Below are 18,030 nucleotides of genomic sequence, written 5' to 3'. Positions count from 1 at the left end.
TTAGAGAAATGGCCGATACTTTGGACGCAATGAAAGTGGGCACAATTTCTGCTGAAAGGCTTAGGAAGGTCAACAGCCGATTAAGAGAATAGACAAGCTTGAAGCGGAGCTGCATTGGAAGAGTTCGTGGACGTGTCGCAACAAAACGAAAGGTTTAAAGGGAGCCGATGGACAAATGTGTTCGCAAATAGCTTTAGATACAAAGTATCCGTGTCTGCTTTCAGTATAAATGCACCCCCTTATTGTTCGAAACACCAGCACAAAAGCGGGCAGTCAATATTGCACGGAAGAAATATACAGGGTGTCCCAACTATCATGCACCAAGATTTAAAAATATGCAAGTTCCACGTAGATGGACAGAATCAAGGTAATGTTTTTTGACGTCGCTTGGAGATACTCCGATTATTTTTTCCACTCCGCCTAATGGCATAATTAGTCTTAATTATTCAACTTCTAAAATATTACAATTACATAAAAGGTGTCAATGAGAAAATTTTAAAGCAACAGGACAAACTCCCGATACAACTGTCTGTTGCTCAATACGTGCTACATAAGTGTTTTTCCCAGCGTGAAAGTAATGCAAAATTGCCGCACGACTGACCGCTCGAGGCCTATTGCACTGGTAGCGTAGTTATAGGGTGCTCATACGAAATCCTTGTGTGATATACCTAGAACATCAACAGCTGCTCCGACGCCGATAGCATGGCGATTTCGATAGCGAGTGAGACTTTAATCATTTGTAGGATACAAACATTCTTTATTGCGATAACAATTATACGAACCCTCGAGGCGCACCCGAGTGGCACCATCGACCCCGTCGTGCTCTCAGGGTATTCAACCACATGCGCGGCTCAGATGGAGCGTTAAGGTTTCCAGAGGTGCGCAGTGCGTATAGCTGCAAGAGCAACAAAGCCAATTGGACACATCGTCACGTTCCACTCACTCGGTTCTGTCGGAGTCAGGGCAGTGCATTCCTGCATTCAGCAAGGTACTACGGCTCGGCTCCATGGACACGTAATTTTATTTATTTATTTTATTTTCAATACTGCTGCTCTCCTTCGAGAGCGTGGCAGTTGGGCAGTACAATAATTCTTCTGTATAGTGCAGTCAAACAAAAATGCAGGTTATACAAAAGGATATATACAGTGCAAGTTATACAATCTATACAATACGTCGATATTAATATCAAACGGAATAGGAAGAAGGAAGAAAGAAAGAAAAAAAAGAGGACATGAAGCTTTACGAAAGATGGCCAAGGAAAATAACCATAGCACAGGTATCACAAGGGGCAAATAATGAAACAGAACCTAAATTTAAGCATCGAACGTTGAAAATCAGTATGACAAACAAATAAACTGTCCTAGATGAGCAGGTTTACTGAAATTTCCTACCGAACACAGAAATCTGTGCCGATGTCACTGCATGCATAGGTACTCTTAAGCACACGCAGATTTTTCTATGTGTGAGGTAAATTCAGATATGGCTGGTGATAGCGACATCACCTCTATTCTGTGGATCTACGAATCCCGGCCACGGCGGCCGCATTTCGATAGGGGCGAAATGCGAAAACACCCATGTACTTAGATTTAGGTGTACGTTAAATAACCCCAGGTGGTCCAAAATTCCGGAGTCCACCACTACGGCGTGCCTCATAATCAGGTCGTGGTTTTGGCACGTAAAACAGCATAATATAATTTATTTTTTAATCTGTGAATCTAAGCACTACAAACAAGCTCCACCCACAAATACACAGTTTAACTGCCCTTTACCTCTGGAACCGAGCCGAGCCCGCCAGTCCGCACACAGCTAAATATATTTGCTCTGATACCGTAAATAATTGGGCTGATGGGAAGATAACAAGAGAGAGAAACTGTGGGAATCGATGTTATGCGAAGCGGTGTGCGGGGAGCCTACCAAGTTAACGAAACCACCATGAGAGCACCAAGACGTAGGCGGCTCTTTCATGACCTACATGACACACATTTCATGATATTCATGTCATGGGTCCTCAGGAGTCCCTTTAGCTACACCTAAGAGACCTTGGGGCGGAAGCCTTAGTCATACTTGGGACTATGACTTCTACCACCATCCTTTAGTGTTTCCTTCACTTAGTAACGACGTCCGAACCCATTTCAGTGGTTTTTGAGTGTCAATCCTTTTTTCGCTGAGTCATTGTCATTTTTGCTGAGTCATGCTTATGACTATGACTTCTACCATCATGCTTTAGTGTTTCCTTCACTTAGTGCCCACGTCGCAACCCATTTCAGTGGCTTTGAGTGTTAATCTTTTTTCGCTGATTGATTGTCATTTTTGCTGAGTCATGCTCATGGCCATGACTTCTACCATCATGCTTTAGTGTTTCCTTCACTTAGTAACGACGTCCGAACCCATTTCAGTGGTTTTTGAGTGTCAATCCTTTTTTCGCTGAGTCATTGTCATGACCTACATGACATGCCAGTCATGCCATTTATGTCATGACCTATCACTTATGTTCGTCATACACTCCTGTCATACTATACCAATTTTAGTACCTTTGGTACAATTTTAGGAAGAAAGCGTTCAACATTCTGGGAAGATAGAAATTAGAAGGAAAATCTGTATGATAACACAAAGGTCAGTGCCTTGCTATTTGAGGCTCGAGCTCGTTGCCTGAAGACAAACATTTTAAGTTGGGCAACCCCCAAGCTTAATTTGGCCCACCCCCATTCACCCCGAATTCAGGTTGGCCCACCGTAAATTTCAAGTTGGCTTACCCCACATTTATTTAGGACAACCCAAATTATAAGCTGGCCCACCCCTGAATTCAGAATGTTGAACCCCCATATCACCCCCAAATTTAGGTTGGCTCACCTCAAATGTTAAGTTGGCCCACCCCTATACAACCCCAAAATTTAGGTTGACCCACCCCAAGTTTAAAGATGGCCCCCCAAAAATTCAGGTTGGCGCACCCCCATTATTTCCCCAAATTTAGTGTGGCCCACCCCATACCACCCCCAAATTTAGGTTGACATTCCCAAATTCAAGTTGGCGCACCTCAACCCAATGTACTTTCTGTGGATCCCTATGTATTGATATGGGAAAGGTGTCACGCTTTTTGCGTTAGACACGATTTTTCTACCAAATCTCATGGAGTATTTGCCAAAGAATGCCTCGTATTGAAACCTACCGGAGAAATACTCCCAATAAGATGATGCATGTACGTATATGCTGCGGGAAAATTCTGGATACCACTAAGCACATGGTAATGGTATGCGAAGGGGTTTACCCAGTGAGATCCGCAGTTACCGTGTACATTCCAGACAGACAGACAGACAGACATAAACTTTATTTGGTCCTGAGGAACTACGTGGGGACCCCCTGTGGGAAGTCTGTAGAGTCCATTTCCAGAAGTGTTTGGATTTAAAATGAATGGAAGCATCAACCGGTTGGCAGTCGAGATAAGCAAGAGACATTTAGAGTATTGGTGAAAAAAAAGCAGGGAAGAGACTGACTGATACGACCCGATCTGTTACAGGCATGGGTAGTGCTACAAGGTTGACAAGTTTTGAGGAAGATAAAAAAATTGGAGGACACTTATTTAGGTTCTCACGCTTCCTGGCAACTGCAGCTTATGGAACCGTAATGTTTACAGGAAAACGCTGGCGGTGAACGCTATGCACGAAGGCGAGCTTTCTGGTGAAAACGCAGCCTCTTGCGTGGGCCGATCCCGGAGTTAGTACACAGCAGGGTAAAAAAAAATTACACCATTTTCGGGTTTTTGTTATTGTTCTGCACTTTTAATATTTCAATCTGAGAAGATTTAGCACGAAAGGCATGCACTGTCGCTGTTTTGCTTCATGACATTTGTTTCTGGGCTGTCAATCTCGAAATTCCGAGGAATAACTTTGCCTAGAATGTAAGACAAGGTGTGAGCAACTTTAGTGATAGAATGATGTTGCAATATAACTCCATATACCGCATGTCATATAGCAAGGCGTGGCATATACATAAACCTCAATATATACAAGAACTTTTGCTCACGGGACGTCGGCGCCAGACGTCGACACCGGATTTTCTGCGACACGGGGCCCTTATACTATCACGTTAAAACATTGAAGAGGTGTATACGATAATGCTAGAATGAAACAGGCTAGGCGACTATTTGCCACCCCCCCCCCCCCCCGTTTCAGTGGCTATGCCGATACATCATCACCATCATCATTATCATTACCAGCCGTTTCCTCTCGTGCTGCGTCACATCATGTCATCATCAGCGTTTTGTTCGAGCACCATGGAAGTCGAATTCAATTCGACACCTTCGTACTATTTTCCATAAATCGACTTTAGGCAAAACTTTCAATGCTTCACAAAACAAAGTGCAAACCTACACATCAAACCACATTCTTTTGGTACCCAGTAGTGGCACCTATTTCGAAAGCACAGTCACAATCATTTTACAAGCGAAGCTGTGCATGGGTAGGGTTCTATGCATTTTTCGTGTCCGTCAACAGATCTGCATGTGCAAAAGCTCAGCTCCCGAATTTGATGCAAAATCGCTTCATTCTGCGCAAAAGCTTATTCGCCCCATCTCTTGGATGTGCATTTGTCAGAAGATTAGTTATCAATAGGCACCACTTGCAAGATCAGTAGACGCTCAGGTAGATAAGGGTTTCTCAAAAATTTGTCCCTGTGCGATCCGCGTGGGTCATGTGTAGACGAACTCCAAAGAGAGGTTCCTGCGAGGAAAACTTAAAAATATTCGTGGTGTAACTCGAAACTTCGTTTTGCGCTAGCAAAAGGGGCTTCTCAAATTATACTGCGGGGCTAGAAACCCGTGACATATTATGCAGTCAAATTGTGTAAAAGTATAGTCCGGCCACAAAATCTGGTTCGCAAACTTATCTAAATTTTCTTCTCTCACGAATCCCGACTGCGAGTAAACGTGTAAATGTTGCATATTTGATTACATGGCACAAAAGAGTCCACTGAGAGAAATGCATTAATGGAACGATAGTACTTTTTTCCATTTTTTTGCAGATCCCCCAAATCACACAGTAAATAAAGTAGCGTTCGTTGAAGGAGAGGAGTCGAATATTGCTGCACCGCACGTAGTTTAAAGAGATGCAACCTTGTAAAGACAAGTTCAATATAACAAATTGGCAAATTGAGCCAATATGTTCGCATTAGGCTACCTAAAAGCGAAGTATTCTTTTGAAAAACTGGAGTTTAAAGGTCACAATTTACTTGCTCTGCGAGTTTGGTCAGGGACTAGCATTTCTGCACAACAACCGCCGCTGTCCTACTACAGAATCGCTCGGAGCGCTCCTCACTTGTATCAATGTCTCCTTCGCTACTTAATTAAGTGCTGTTCCTTCAATCTAACTACGAATTATCTAATCGAGTGCGCATCGAATGATAAAGACTCTTGCATTCACATTCGAAATTTCCAATTTTTGGAAGCCCCAGTGTCCAAGCCGGTGTGTACTTTGGGTGTAGGGGCGGCAGTATCATAGACGCGTGAGTCCGCGGCCTCGCCGCCAACTTCCATGCAGGAGTTGTCCGATTCGTGCCCATGGTATAGTAATCCCACGCTGATAAAAAAAAGATGAAAAAAATAAAAATTAAACTTAGGCCACTTGCACTAGCAGTGCAAAGCTGGAGTAAACAGCAGAGCTGGTGATCGACCTAGTTTCTTCCAGGTTTTACTAGGCTTGGCTAAGTTTTGCTAGGAAATGCTAAGTGCTGCTAGGCACGGTATTCCGAATCGGCTCGCCGCCGACGCGTAGATTCTCGCTTGGCCGCGCGACCCGCTTCACGATCAGCGGCTGCTTCGGGTGTCCGGATCTTCTTTGGTCGTCCCATGTCACGGCTACATGCACTCGCCACAGTCGACGAGAGTTCTGCCGCCGTCGCCGCGGCTCTGAGCTTTATCTCCCCGGAGACGTCACGGCCATGCTGCGCCTCCACACTTGCCGGGGTGTGGCTGGTCGAAACCTGCCGAGCCGTCGCCAGAGGTGCCGACTGCAGCCACGGACACCACGCGCGTTCGGCGCGAACGCGGGGAAACGGGCAAACCCGGACGGCGTCGACAGCCGCTCAGCGCGTTGCCTCGTTGGTGCTGCTACAATTTCTTTCTCTCTCTCTCCCACTCACTCTCATTTCCTTTGTCTCTTTTGCGAGCATAGCGCGCACCACGCGCATGCTCTTCTTCCCTCTCCTTAACGTCCCATGTCAAGGCAACATGTGCACGGCACGGAGACGAGGCGCTGCACACGCCGCTCCGCGAGGTGGTTGCTAGGCAGCCCACGTGACTCATCGCTATACGATCTTTTTTTTTCGGTAGACGAGCACGGTTTTACGGATAGCTTAAACGGATTCGCTGTTAAAAATAGAAAAAAAAACTTTTCACTATACTAATCTGTCAGTAGCGGGCTAGCAAAACTCGCGTAGTGGCTTCGTATGCCTTCAAGTAAAGATTGAATAACGTATGAAATTTACAGTCCTGCCAGGGCCCGCAACCACAATGTCGTTGCCCTGATCTTGCAGACGCTGTGCCCTGGTTTCCGAGGAAGATCAAGGACCTGGACATTTTTGCCAACCACATTCTCAGCTACGGATCTGAACTCGACTCCGACCACCCGGTGAGTAGTGATGCAAACTTTCTATAAGTAGGACCCGGTGACACTTGTCTTGCTTGCTTTGTATCTTTTGTACTACTGGCCTGTTCTTATGCCGTGCGCCAGAGCGCTATTCAATTAGAAGAGGGAATAATTGCTTTAGGCGAAATGGTGGCTAGCAACTCTGCGTCTTTCGAGAAAATTTGTAGGTCAGTATTCCGCGAAAATGAAATGTGCCATCAGCAATTTGCATTTGCGCACCATATCCGCATGCACTTCTGAACTTTATGCAGTGCTTTGCAGAGCCTCACGTAAATTCAAGCGTATTTCTTCTCTTTGTGAGCAATGTCAACGGGGTTTAAGATTTTGAAGCCTCCGAAGCTTGTTCAAGAAGACATACTATAGACGGTTTTACACTCTTTAATGAACGCTATATTTCAAACATTAGACCAATTTCTACTAATCAATCATTCCTTTTACATACTTTTTATTGTAATATTTTGGTTGTCAGGCGAGAAAGCCAACGTGAAAGGTTTATTTGTTTACATATTTATTGACTGATTTCGCGCTGGAACCGCAGCGCTGGTACAGAAGTGTGACGTCAGGACTAGCAAAATACTTATTTAGTACTTTGACCGGTGTGGCTTACTAAAGTTCTTGAAGCTTGCTAATTTCACAGTCTTTGACTCTTAGAATACAATGTCGTCGTTCTTCACTGATTTAAACTTTTTGGTGCAGCGTTACGGATTTCCAAACTTCGTGCTTAATTTTTTTCTGCATTTAAGCAACCTCCCCATATATCGTTAAATTTTCTATCCCTATCGGCATAAAAGGTTACTCTTAGTAACAAACTTCAGTAACAAACGTTATCAAACACCAGGGGAACTCTCACCAAAACACATAAGACCGCGTTTGTTTCTACGGGAAGTTATTCAATTGTGTGAGCGCTAATCGAGCATCTTCGAGCAGCAATTTACTTAAACCAAAGCCTGCTCGTACCGATGCTAAATAGTTTTTCTTCTTACTTTATAGACCGTAATGTGCCTCCGCAAAAGTAAATCGGCTATAATGCCTCTCAAGCTAATTACCATATAGTATGAACCTATACTATATATAGTTCATACTATATATGAAGTTATGAAATTTGCAGGCACAAGTTGGAATCATCTAGCCCAAGACAGGAGTAATTGGAGATCACAGGGAAGGCCTTCGTCCTGCAGTGGACATAAATATATGCTGCTGCTGCTGATGATGATGATGTACCTATACATGCGTTAATTTAAGCAAACCTAATTGCCGCAGTTGAATTCTGACCGCTTAGTCTCGACACTTGCTCGCTTCTGCAGGCTCAGTAACATGCCGTAACTAGAAATGGTATGACTAGCTTAATCACGAGTAAATAACAAGGATGCTTGGTGCCCGAGGAGCTTTGGTTAAATTTTACTGGCACCCAACACTAATCACTCAGCGTTTCTCGCTGATCAGAAAAATATATCCGCGTTCACTGTTGGTATTTAAAATTTACATTTATTTCTCTTTTTACGCTCTCTGCGGCACCCTCTCCACTCTACCCTCCTTCCTCAAGGGATTCACGGATGAGACGTACCGCCAACGACGGAAGTACTTTGCCGACATCGCCTACTCGTACAAACAGTAAGATCGATTTTCTTTCCTTAATGGTCCCTTTCAGTCAGACAATAGCTTTTTTGTGAATATTGAAGCTTTGTAGCTTAATACGAAACAAAAGTGTGATTTCAGTACCATCAATGCAAAAAAAAAAAACCTATTTTTTTCGGAAGTTCCGCGCAATCTTTAGATGCTGCTGGTATCGCTCGAGTTTCATGCGTAGCAAGCTGTATTAAAGCGAAGCTTTCTTTTCGAGCGATCACGGACTCTCTTGACGTTGCGTTCTGCTGCTCTCTCAGGGAAGACCTCACACGCAGAACTGCACTACCACCTTTACTCCCATACAGGCGTCCTGGCTATTGGCCTTGTTTTCTACGGAGTTACTGAGCGACAAAACAAATTATACCTGTATCAGCATGACACCATGTTCCGGGTAGCCAGGGCACGAGTGCCCAGGATTTATTGAGCCGTTCTTTTTATACATTGAAATGGGGCAACGCCCCTCAGATAATCCTGCTACGAGATACAGAGAAGTTGGGCAACGCCCCCACAGCTTATCAACCGTAGCACAGGTGTCAGACGCGATACGATACATCCTCTTTCGTTACGAGAAAGAAAAATAAACCATGCAGTTATTTACATATGTTATAGTGATGACTCCTCGAAGTTACACATTTGTAACGAAAGTAAAGCATATAAATACTGACAAAAATGGGCTTAAGAAATCTGCTGGAAGTTTCGCTCATACTCCAGTCGTCGTGGTGGTCTTGGTTGTCTCAGCGACCTTCTCGGTGCTGGCGTTGGCGGCGACCCGTCCGAAATGTCCGCGGTTGTCGTAACGCTGGCTGGCGGTGGCGGCGAACTGTTCATTATGTCCGCGGCTTCTGTAACACCATTAGTCGGCGCTTCACCATCGATGTGCTGAGCGGATGTCGAGCACTCGGGTTCCGCGTCGTTGGGACTGAAGTCGCACCGGAAAGTCTCCCCGGTCGGTAGCAAGTGTTTTCGATTACGCCGAAGGGACCGCCCTTCCTGCGTGATGACGTGGTACGACCTCGGGTACGTTGACGGATTCAGAACCTGTGCTTTCGTGGCCCACGTGCCGGTCTGGACTCGCACGACATCGCCTTCGTGTAGTGCTGCTAGTGGCTGCGCAGAGGTTTGAGGCTGACGATGCTTGACGACCTGGTGGGCTGGTCCACATTGGAAGTCAGGCAGCAGTGTTCGTAGTCGGCGGCCTTGGAGGATCTCTGCTGGCGCCCGGCCACACTCCAAGGGAGAAGTCCTGTAAGCCAAAAGTGCCAACCAGAAATCCTGTTTAGCTTCAGTAGTTTTCTTAAGCAGTCTTTTCACCACCTGTACCCCCTTTTCGGATAGCCCATTGGAACGTGGGAATCCCGGACTTGAGGTGATGTGTTTGAAGTCGTAAGTGCGTGAAAACAAGGCAAATTCTCTGCTCGAAAATTGGGGACCATTGTCGGAAAGAACCTCCATTGGTATGCCATAACGAGCAAATATAGCACTAGTCGCGTCAACGACGGTCCTGGCTGTAGTGTCTCGGAGGCATTCTACTTCTGGGAAGTTAGACAAGGCGTCATAGATACACAGGTAGGACTTGCCGCCGTACTGAAAGATGTCGATTCCTACGCGATACCAAGGCTGGTCCGGAACAGGACGCATCATGAGTGGTTCCTTCGGCTGATTGTACGCATACTTTTTGCATGCGGCGCACTTCTGAGCGAACGCCTCGATTTCCGAGTTCATGCCAGGCCAGAAGACTAGACGACGAGCCCTAGCTTTGCATTTGGCGATTCCCAGATGACCTTCGTGAATCCTGTGCAAAGTCTCTCGTCTCATACTGCTTGGCATTACGACCTTGCATCCCTTGAATAGGACACCTTTAATATGAGACAGCTCGGATGAAAAGGGTTTCAACGGACCATCTATTGGTTCACTCGTTATTAAGTTCTGCAACACCACTTTGAGATAGCTATCCTTGGCCGTTTCTGCGGCGAGACGCTTCCATGTTTCGTCGCTGATAAATGAAGATACCGTACTCACGGCGTGCACTTCTACGTCAGCGGTGTCTACAGCATCCGTGCCCCGACTGCTTGGTGCTCGAGACAGCATATCCGCGAGCACGAGCTGTTTTCCTGGAACGAATTGCAGGTGGAAATCATATCTGAGCAATCGCATAAAAAAGCGCTGTAGTCTGGGTGGCATGTCACCGATCGCTTTCTTACAGATAGCAATCAAAGGGTGATGGTCGGTCTCAATGATGACCTTTCGACCGTAAACAAAGTGGTCGAATTTTTCGCAGCCGTATGTAATGGCCAGTGTCTCTTTTTCTATTTGTGAATAGCGCCTTTCCGCTTCCGAGAGTGTTCTTGATCCATACGCGACTGGTTTCCATGTGCCATTGTAGTTCTGCAAGAGTGCGGCGCCTACGCCACTGCGTGACGCGTCACACGAGACCTTCGTTTCTCTTGCTGGATCGAACACCGACAGCAACGGTTGGCTACTTAAACTGTGGCATATCTGACGCCATTCTTCCGCGTGGTTCGGCGTCCATTCAAACACCGCGTCTTTCTTGATTATGCTTCGCAAAAGCTTCGTCCTTTCTGCCAGTGTTGGAATAAACTTGCCAAAATAATTTACAACACCGAGCATTCTCGGCGCTGCTTGTTTGTCACGTGGCTCGGGAATCTGCAGCATAGACTGAACGAGGGCAGGACTCGGCTTGATGCCTTCTGCAGAAATTACGTCCCCTAGAAAGTCTATTTCGTTGACTCCAACAACGCATTTGTCAGGGTTGAATGTTAGCCCTGCTTTTTCTGCAGTCTTTAGCACCAACCTCAGTCGTTCGTCATGCTCTTGCCTTGATGAGCCCCACACTAATATGTCATCGACATATACTTTCGTACCTGGTAGAGTCTCAAAAATGTCGTTTAGGGCCTTTTGAAAGACTTCCGATGCCGATGATATGCCGAAAGGCAATCGGAGAAAACGGTAGCGACCGAAAGGCGTCGCGAAGGTGCATATTCGGGAAGTTTCGTCATGCAGCGGAATCTGGTAGAACCCTGAATTGGCATCTAGGCGCGTGAACACTTTAGCTCCTGCGAGTTCGGATTCAATGTCCTCTCGTCTCGGCATTGCGAAATGTTCCCGTTTAATGGCCTCGTTTATCTTACGTGGGTCCATGCACACGCGTAGTTTACCGTTTTTCTTGCGCACAATGACAAGAGGGCTCACCCATTCAGTAGGCTCCGTCACTTTCGTGATTATGCCTTCCCGCTCCATGCGCTCCAGCTCGTCTCGAAGCTGCTCCTTCAAAGCCAGTGGTACTCGACGCGCCGGCTGGACGACTGGGACAGCTCCGTCGCGCAGGACCATGCGATAGTGGCGCTGGATACAGCCTATGCCAGAAAAAATGTGGCGAAATTCGTTCACAACTTTTTCTGAACTGCTTTGCGATACGCTGTGTACTTGCCGAGATACTAGCCCCAGGGTCTCGCACGCCTGCAGACCGAGAATTGCTTGGCCTCCTTTGCGCACAATGAAAAAATCTTGAGTGGAAGTGCGATCGTGCAGCGTCACTTCTTGCCTTACGGTTCCCAAATGCTTGATTTCGCTTCCACCGTAGGATCGCAACACCGCACTGCTTGGCTTTGTGGCTTCGGGTCCATCCTTGCGTACAGCGCTAATGGTGGCAGATTAGCCTGCGACCCAGTATCTATTTTAAAGTCAACGAGTTTTCCTCCAACCTTCGCTTTCACCGTCCAGTCTAATCGGCTGGTTTTATTCCCGATAGCGAGAATTTCGAAATCATCTTCGCTACCCTGCAACTCGCCTACTTGCGGCTTTGCTTTGCAACATGCAGCGAAGTGGTTTTTTCCTTGGCATGCACGACATGTTCGTCCGTACGCTGGACATTTTCGTGGCGCGTGCGCCCTTCCACACTTTCGACATTTATAGCTTTTGCGCTGCTTTACGTCCGCCGTAACACTTGTCTTGTGCATTGCGTCGACTTGCTTTAGTTCTCGCATCCAAATTGCCTGGTTGGCTGCTGCTACTTCAACTGTCTTGCATAGCTCCTCTGCCTTTTGCAGCGTTAACTGGTTGTTAGAAAGAAGCTTCTCTCGAGTCTTAGCGTCGTTTGTGCCAAAAACAATTTGGTCTCTGATCATTGACTCTGCTAGCCCACCGAAGTTACACGCTCGTGCCTTAATCTTCAGATCTCTTAAGAAGTGTTCGAAAGGCTCACCTGGCTCTTGCATTCGGCTACGGAACAGGTAGCGCTGATGAACCTCATTTACTTGTGAAGCGAAGTATTCGTCGAACTTCTTGATTACTGCGTCGTAATCATCCTTTGACTCGTCTTCCGTGAAGCTGAAGGTGTTGTATACCTCGATGGCTTCTTCTCCAGCGACGCTCAGTAGCAACGCAGTTTTCGTCGATGCTTCTCGTTTCTTACTCGCTGGTTCCGTTGCAGTCAGGAATAGTTGAAACCGTTGCTTGAACAGCTCCCAGTGCTTGCTTATGTCGCCTTCCAAACGCAGCGGCTCCGGTGGCTTTATGAAATCCATGCTGGCAGCTTTCATTCGATGACTGCTATCCTTCAGACGAGCGGATGAGGGCACGGGCTAGACGCTTCTGACACCATGTATCAGCATGACACCATGTTCCGGGTAGCCAGGGCACGAGTGCCCAGGATTTATTGAGCCGTTCTTTTTATACATTGAAATGGGGCAACGCCCCTCAGATAATCCTGCTACGAGATACAGAGAAGTTGGGCAACGCCCCCACAGCTTATCAACCGTAGCACAGGTGTCAGACGCGATACGATACAATACCTAAATACAGTCGAACCCGGACATATCGAATCTAAAGGTGATCACAAAAATGAGTTCGTTATATAGGTAATTCGATATAATTAATAAAAATTTTATACAAACTTTTCAAGGGGACTTTACTGCTGTTCGTTGTACACAATAATTCGTTATGCACAATGCACGATATATCCGGGTCCGACTGCATTCTGGCTGCCACAAATATACGCCATCGAGAGCACAGTTTCCTTAATAAAGCAAGCCTCTACAAGCTTACTTAGCTACGGCTTGGGGTTTGGCGTCTCTGCTTGTTCCTTCTTTCCCCGAGTAAAGTGCACTTAACTGTTGCACTGTCTCCAGAATTGGCCCTCTCCAGTCGGCTCGCTGACACAACATATAGCGTAACAGCAAATGGGGCCAAGCCTGGAGCAAGTTTAATGCGCGTCACGTTGGTCATGGGGAGGGGTCTCCGCGTCTCGCAGTCTTCCCAGGCAGGCAGGTAACTGTCATGAGGAAAGACGCTGCACAGAATATGATCAGCTGCACCGCATTTCTTTGCCCGCTTCACGGATTCCAGCATGTGGGTTGGATGTGCATAAATGCGATCGGCATAACTGCATAATCTGCGTAATTGCATAAATGTGAGGTAGCGAGGACTGCGCACCACGTTACGTTCCTCAAAAAAAAAAAAAAAAAAAAAAAGCAGGGCACCTTCGGTATAGAAGGCGTGAGCTTCCCGCCAGACAAATAAAACCCGAGACGCTAATTATAGTTCATTCGTTGCAGTCATTGAGAACCTTAATTTCCTGCACATAACTACCTTCCTACGTCTGCAGCTTTGCAAGAGTCTGTACAAGTATTTGCAAGTTCGCCAGAGGTCATTGTACAAATGCTTCAGCATGTCGTAGAATAGATCAAGAGGTGAGTGAAGACGTGATTAGACTGCCTGAGGCGTTAAGTTTCAATATTATTGGGGGGAAACTTGTAAAAAAAACACGTTGAAAAATCTTCTGGCCCGTTCTTACAGCCATTCAGCAATTTATTTGTTCATTCCACACTTGATCTCCCGCTATAGGGTGGCACTAAGTGATGTCATATTCTAGCGCAAAATAACTTCACCCACTACGTTGAACATATTTCTCCAAAGTTCCATTTAGTAGAACTTACGTGGAACAAGATTATGAGTGCATGCATGCTTCTATCATCCAAAGCATGGTTTACTCTGCAGCGGTGACCAAGAACTGATTCTGACAACACGGGCAACGTCTCCTAATTTAAGACATCGCGATGCATCCCACGTTGTATATGACCCTACACACAGACGACACGCCAGTAAAGTCCCATGTGTTGTTGCTTTATTTTTTTTTCTGTGCATTTCAGTGGACAGCCCATACCAAGAGTGGAATACACGGAAGAGGAAACAAAAACATGGTAAGTGTGCACTTATGAATAGTTATTCTTCGTGTTCGCAGCAGACCGGAAAATGTCATTTCGCGAGTGAATAAACAATAGACCAGTTTTCAATGCGTAATTATATCTTGAAATATGTGGAAACTTCTCACATAGCACGATAGCGTGCTTCACACTTAGCAATATGCAATATTTCGAAATTTCCCCTGAGATGATGACCCTATTCACAAGGTCTCAGCAGTCCGCAAGATGTTGGAAATTTTACTAAGCAATATATATCAGGAACGAACGAACTGACTCTCTTTTTGCTTTTGCAAACTTGCTGTAATATACACATGAACCGCACAGCAAGCAAATATTAATTTCTTGAAAAATTTACTTTCTGATGGTTACGAAATCCCAGCCTGTGAGCTATTCAGAAGGTCAAAATACCAAGGTAATAAATGGGATGTTTTATCAAGCTCATTCGTCCTTTCCTAATTTTCTCTAAATTGCTTCGGTCACAGCGCTCGGACATGGTTCTTAGTTAATACATTCCTCCTGCTATTTTCACCTGATTGTCAATTTCATGCAAAGCAAGTCAGTTTTTTTTTCACCTTTTTTTTTCAAACAAGACACTGATATATCGCGCCCAATTTTGAAAGCCTAATTCCTGTTGAGCACAGGAATCATTGATTTTCCTTTCAGGAACTCGCCCTACGATATCCTCACGAAAGAGCTGCATAGACTCAGTTCCAATGTTGAGCACAAATACTCATTACACAGTCAGATGAAATAACACTGCTTTCGACGGAACAAATATTTACTCTTTAAAGGCACCGTTTCCGCTTCAGACATTTCTCGTAGCTCGTTAAGCGCACGTTACCAATAAAGCATTTAAAGAAATAGGCATCAGGATCAAATATTGCTTTCATATAACGGCTCCGATGCAATTTTCAAGCGAAGCTTGTGCTTGTATTCGCTAGCCTGCGCCGTCTATGCAAACGCTAAAACTGCAATGGCCCATACCCGGATTAATATGCGGGTATGAGCCAGGAACAAGAAATAAAGAAACACAGAAAGACAGAAGGAAGGAAAGAAAGAAAGAAAGAAAGAAAGAAAGAAGGGGAGAAAGAAAGAAGGAAGGGAAGAAAGACAGAAAGGAAGAGAGAAAGTAAGAAAGGAAGGAAGGAAGAAAGAGCATGTGCGGCGAAAGCTGCGCCGGCGCCGGATTACAGTACCCGGATCACTTGACGCGCGCGACCAATCAGGGTCGTTGGTGTATCGCGGGGAGGGAAAGGAGATGAAAGGAGGTTGGTGCACGTTCCGCCGTGCTTGCCAAGGTCGATCCAAATAGGTCGCAAAGCTTCGGGCGAAAAGCGATTCAGAAAGAATTGTCACCGACAAGGGCGGTTATGGGAGCATCGATTGAAGCGCGACTGTGTTTGGAATGAACAAACATTGGGAGAGAAAAAAGCGTTTTTTTTTTAAATTAAAGCGAGACACAGTTAGATAGATTCAACGAAAATAAAATTCCTGATCAATTTCATATGCGCAGGGTGAGGAAAGAAGAGAGAAGTATATTTTACAGTGGCGGGAGCGCGATGTTAAGGTCAAATGTCAGCGAAGAGCCGCCTACCCTGAGTTTAGGGCTAACGAAGCGGAGTGCCTGTGACAGCTTGGTCTTGCCACAAGCTTCGCTTACCCCCATTTCCTTGACAGGGGAAGGGCTCTGAATGTTTTCGGTCTAGCTTGGAATGGACGCATATACAAAAACATGTTATCTTTTCCCGAGATGTATTAAATTTAGCTGCTGAGTTTTAGTTACAATGGCTGAGTTCTTATTCTCAAATATCTCGGTATTGATTTTCATTCCTATTTTACATTTATCCAGTACCGTTTATCCACAACCGGGCATTATAGCAGCGCACACGAAATTCAGAAAGCCAAACATGTTCTTATTGCTTTTCTTGTTCTGTACAACATACGCCTATTCTCTAAATGTTCCTATGCTGCTTACTGCTAACACCATAAGTTATCTGTAGAAATATCTGGACTCTAGAAACAAACAAAAAACGCACTCTGGAATAGAATCTTTATTGTCAGCTGTACTAAGCCGCCCCTCTAATACATCCATTTAAATCTTGCAGAATTAAGCGGCATTTCTTCTGAGAAGCATAGTGGGCTAATTTCTATATATTTTCGCTGCGATTGTATAGTATAGGATATTTTGTATAATTTTGGACGACAGTGCTTATATATAAGGGTTTTTTTTGTTCTTTTTAGTTACACCAAATTTTAAAAAATGCCTGCGGCAGATAACACAATTCTAACCCTTGGTCAAAATTACTCGATGAGGTGGCCATTAGTTCGATGAGAAATCAAAGTGCTTAATTGAATAATTACCATTATTTCAATAATTTCCTTTCTAAGTCTGCTTTACGGCACACATTTCAATCTACGAAATACAGCCGCTGAGTTCGCAAGACGCTTGGAATTAATTCTCAGGACTGCACTCATTTCGAGATATTAATTTAAAGGTGTCCGACGAAGTGCATTAGCGGTGTATTGTAAGCACAGAGGCGAACGGAGGCAGCTGAGGCACGCAATGGACGCGTCACAAGGCGATCCAACATGGCGGCGCCCACGGGATCGCCGAGAAAAGGGTCTATACTGGCTGCAATGCGTCCGCAACTTCAGTGCTCCTGGCAACACTGAAGACCAGTCTGCGCTGGCGAAAAGATAAACAAAACCGTTGCTTATATACCTTTTGCACGTCCTTGTTCACTGGCTGTTTGGTACAAAAGGTATTCATTGGCTTTCTTTCCCCTTCTATTTGGTCGGCAGCGAGACATTCTCCGCTGGTCGAAGAAGGAGAGGGAAGCTCCGTAGGGAATACTTGAGGACTTCCACGTTGGAAAATAACGTTGCGCCCAGTGACTTTCACTGAAATTTAACCGGTTGAGGAAGATATTCTCTCACTTAGACAAGCAACTTCGATGCGCGCAGCGTAATAGTTTAATTTTTTTCCTGAATATGATGTCATGCCAATTGATCCGGCACAGCGTCAAGCGTGAGTTACTGAGCTTATGATATTTCATTCTCCCCACTCCAGGGGTGTCGTGTTCCGGGAGCTAACGAAACTGTACAAGACTCACGCCTGTCGCGAGCACAACCACATATTCCCGCTGCTCATCGAGAACTGCGGCTACCGAGAAGACAACGTGCCACAACTCGAAGACGTGTCCAACTTCCTGAAAGGTGAGCTATACGTTGTTGTTCCTCTACTTGGAATCCACGTGCGTACAGAAAAAAAAAATGCATCTCTTCCACTGGGGTGGAGATGGAAGACCAGCGCAGCGGTACTATGGTGGGAATTATGTACTTCCAATTATGACTATTAAGATGCGATGTTGTAATTGTTTATTTGAACAATTAAAGAATGAGAAATATATATGATCCGGTGGTTTTCATTTATTTAGTGACCACAGGGACCATGGCCTTATGGTCGCTACGGTAGACCACCATAGGGTGTACGGCAAAGGTTGGCACGTTCTTCATCAACACGTCATCAACGCCGCGCGCGTTAG

At 45.5% G+C, this 18,030-nt stretch overlaps 1 protein-coding gene across 1 annotated transcript in view; it reads left to right on the top strand.

Annotated features, from left to right (window-relative positions):
• LOC119464223 (protein henna-like) overlaps positions 1-18,030 on the top strand; it is a 52,521-nt gene that overhangs the window by 12,211 nt on the left and 22,280 nt on the right. Inside the window, exons 4-7 of the mRNA XM_049656651.1 lie at positions 6,526-6,620; positions 8,182-8,249; positions 14,432-14,482; positions 17,556-17,701. Coding sequence (XP_049512608.1) covers positions 6,526-6,620; positions 8,182-8,249; positions 14,432-14,482; positions 17,556-17,701 — 360 coding nt within the window. The remainder of the gene's footprint in view (positions 1-6,525; positions 6,621-8,181; positions 8,250-14,431; positions 14,483-17,555; positions 17,702-18,030) is intronic.

Source organism: Dermacentor silvarum, chromosome 9 (assembly GCF_013339745.2).
Source record: "Dermacentor silvarum isolate Dsil-2018 chromosome 9, BIME_Dsil_1.4, whole genome shotgun sequence".
NCBI lineage: Eukaryota > Metazoa > Arthropoda > Arachnida > Ixodida > Ixodidae > Dermacentor > Dermacentor silvarum.
This window is presented reverse-complemented; position numbering and strand designations above follow the sequence as displayed.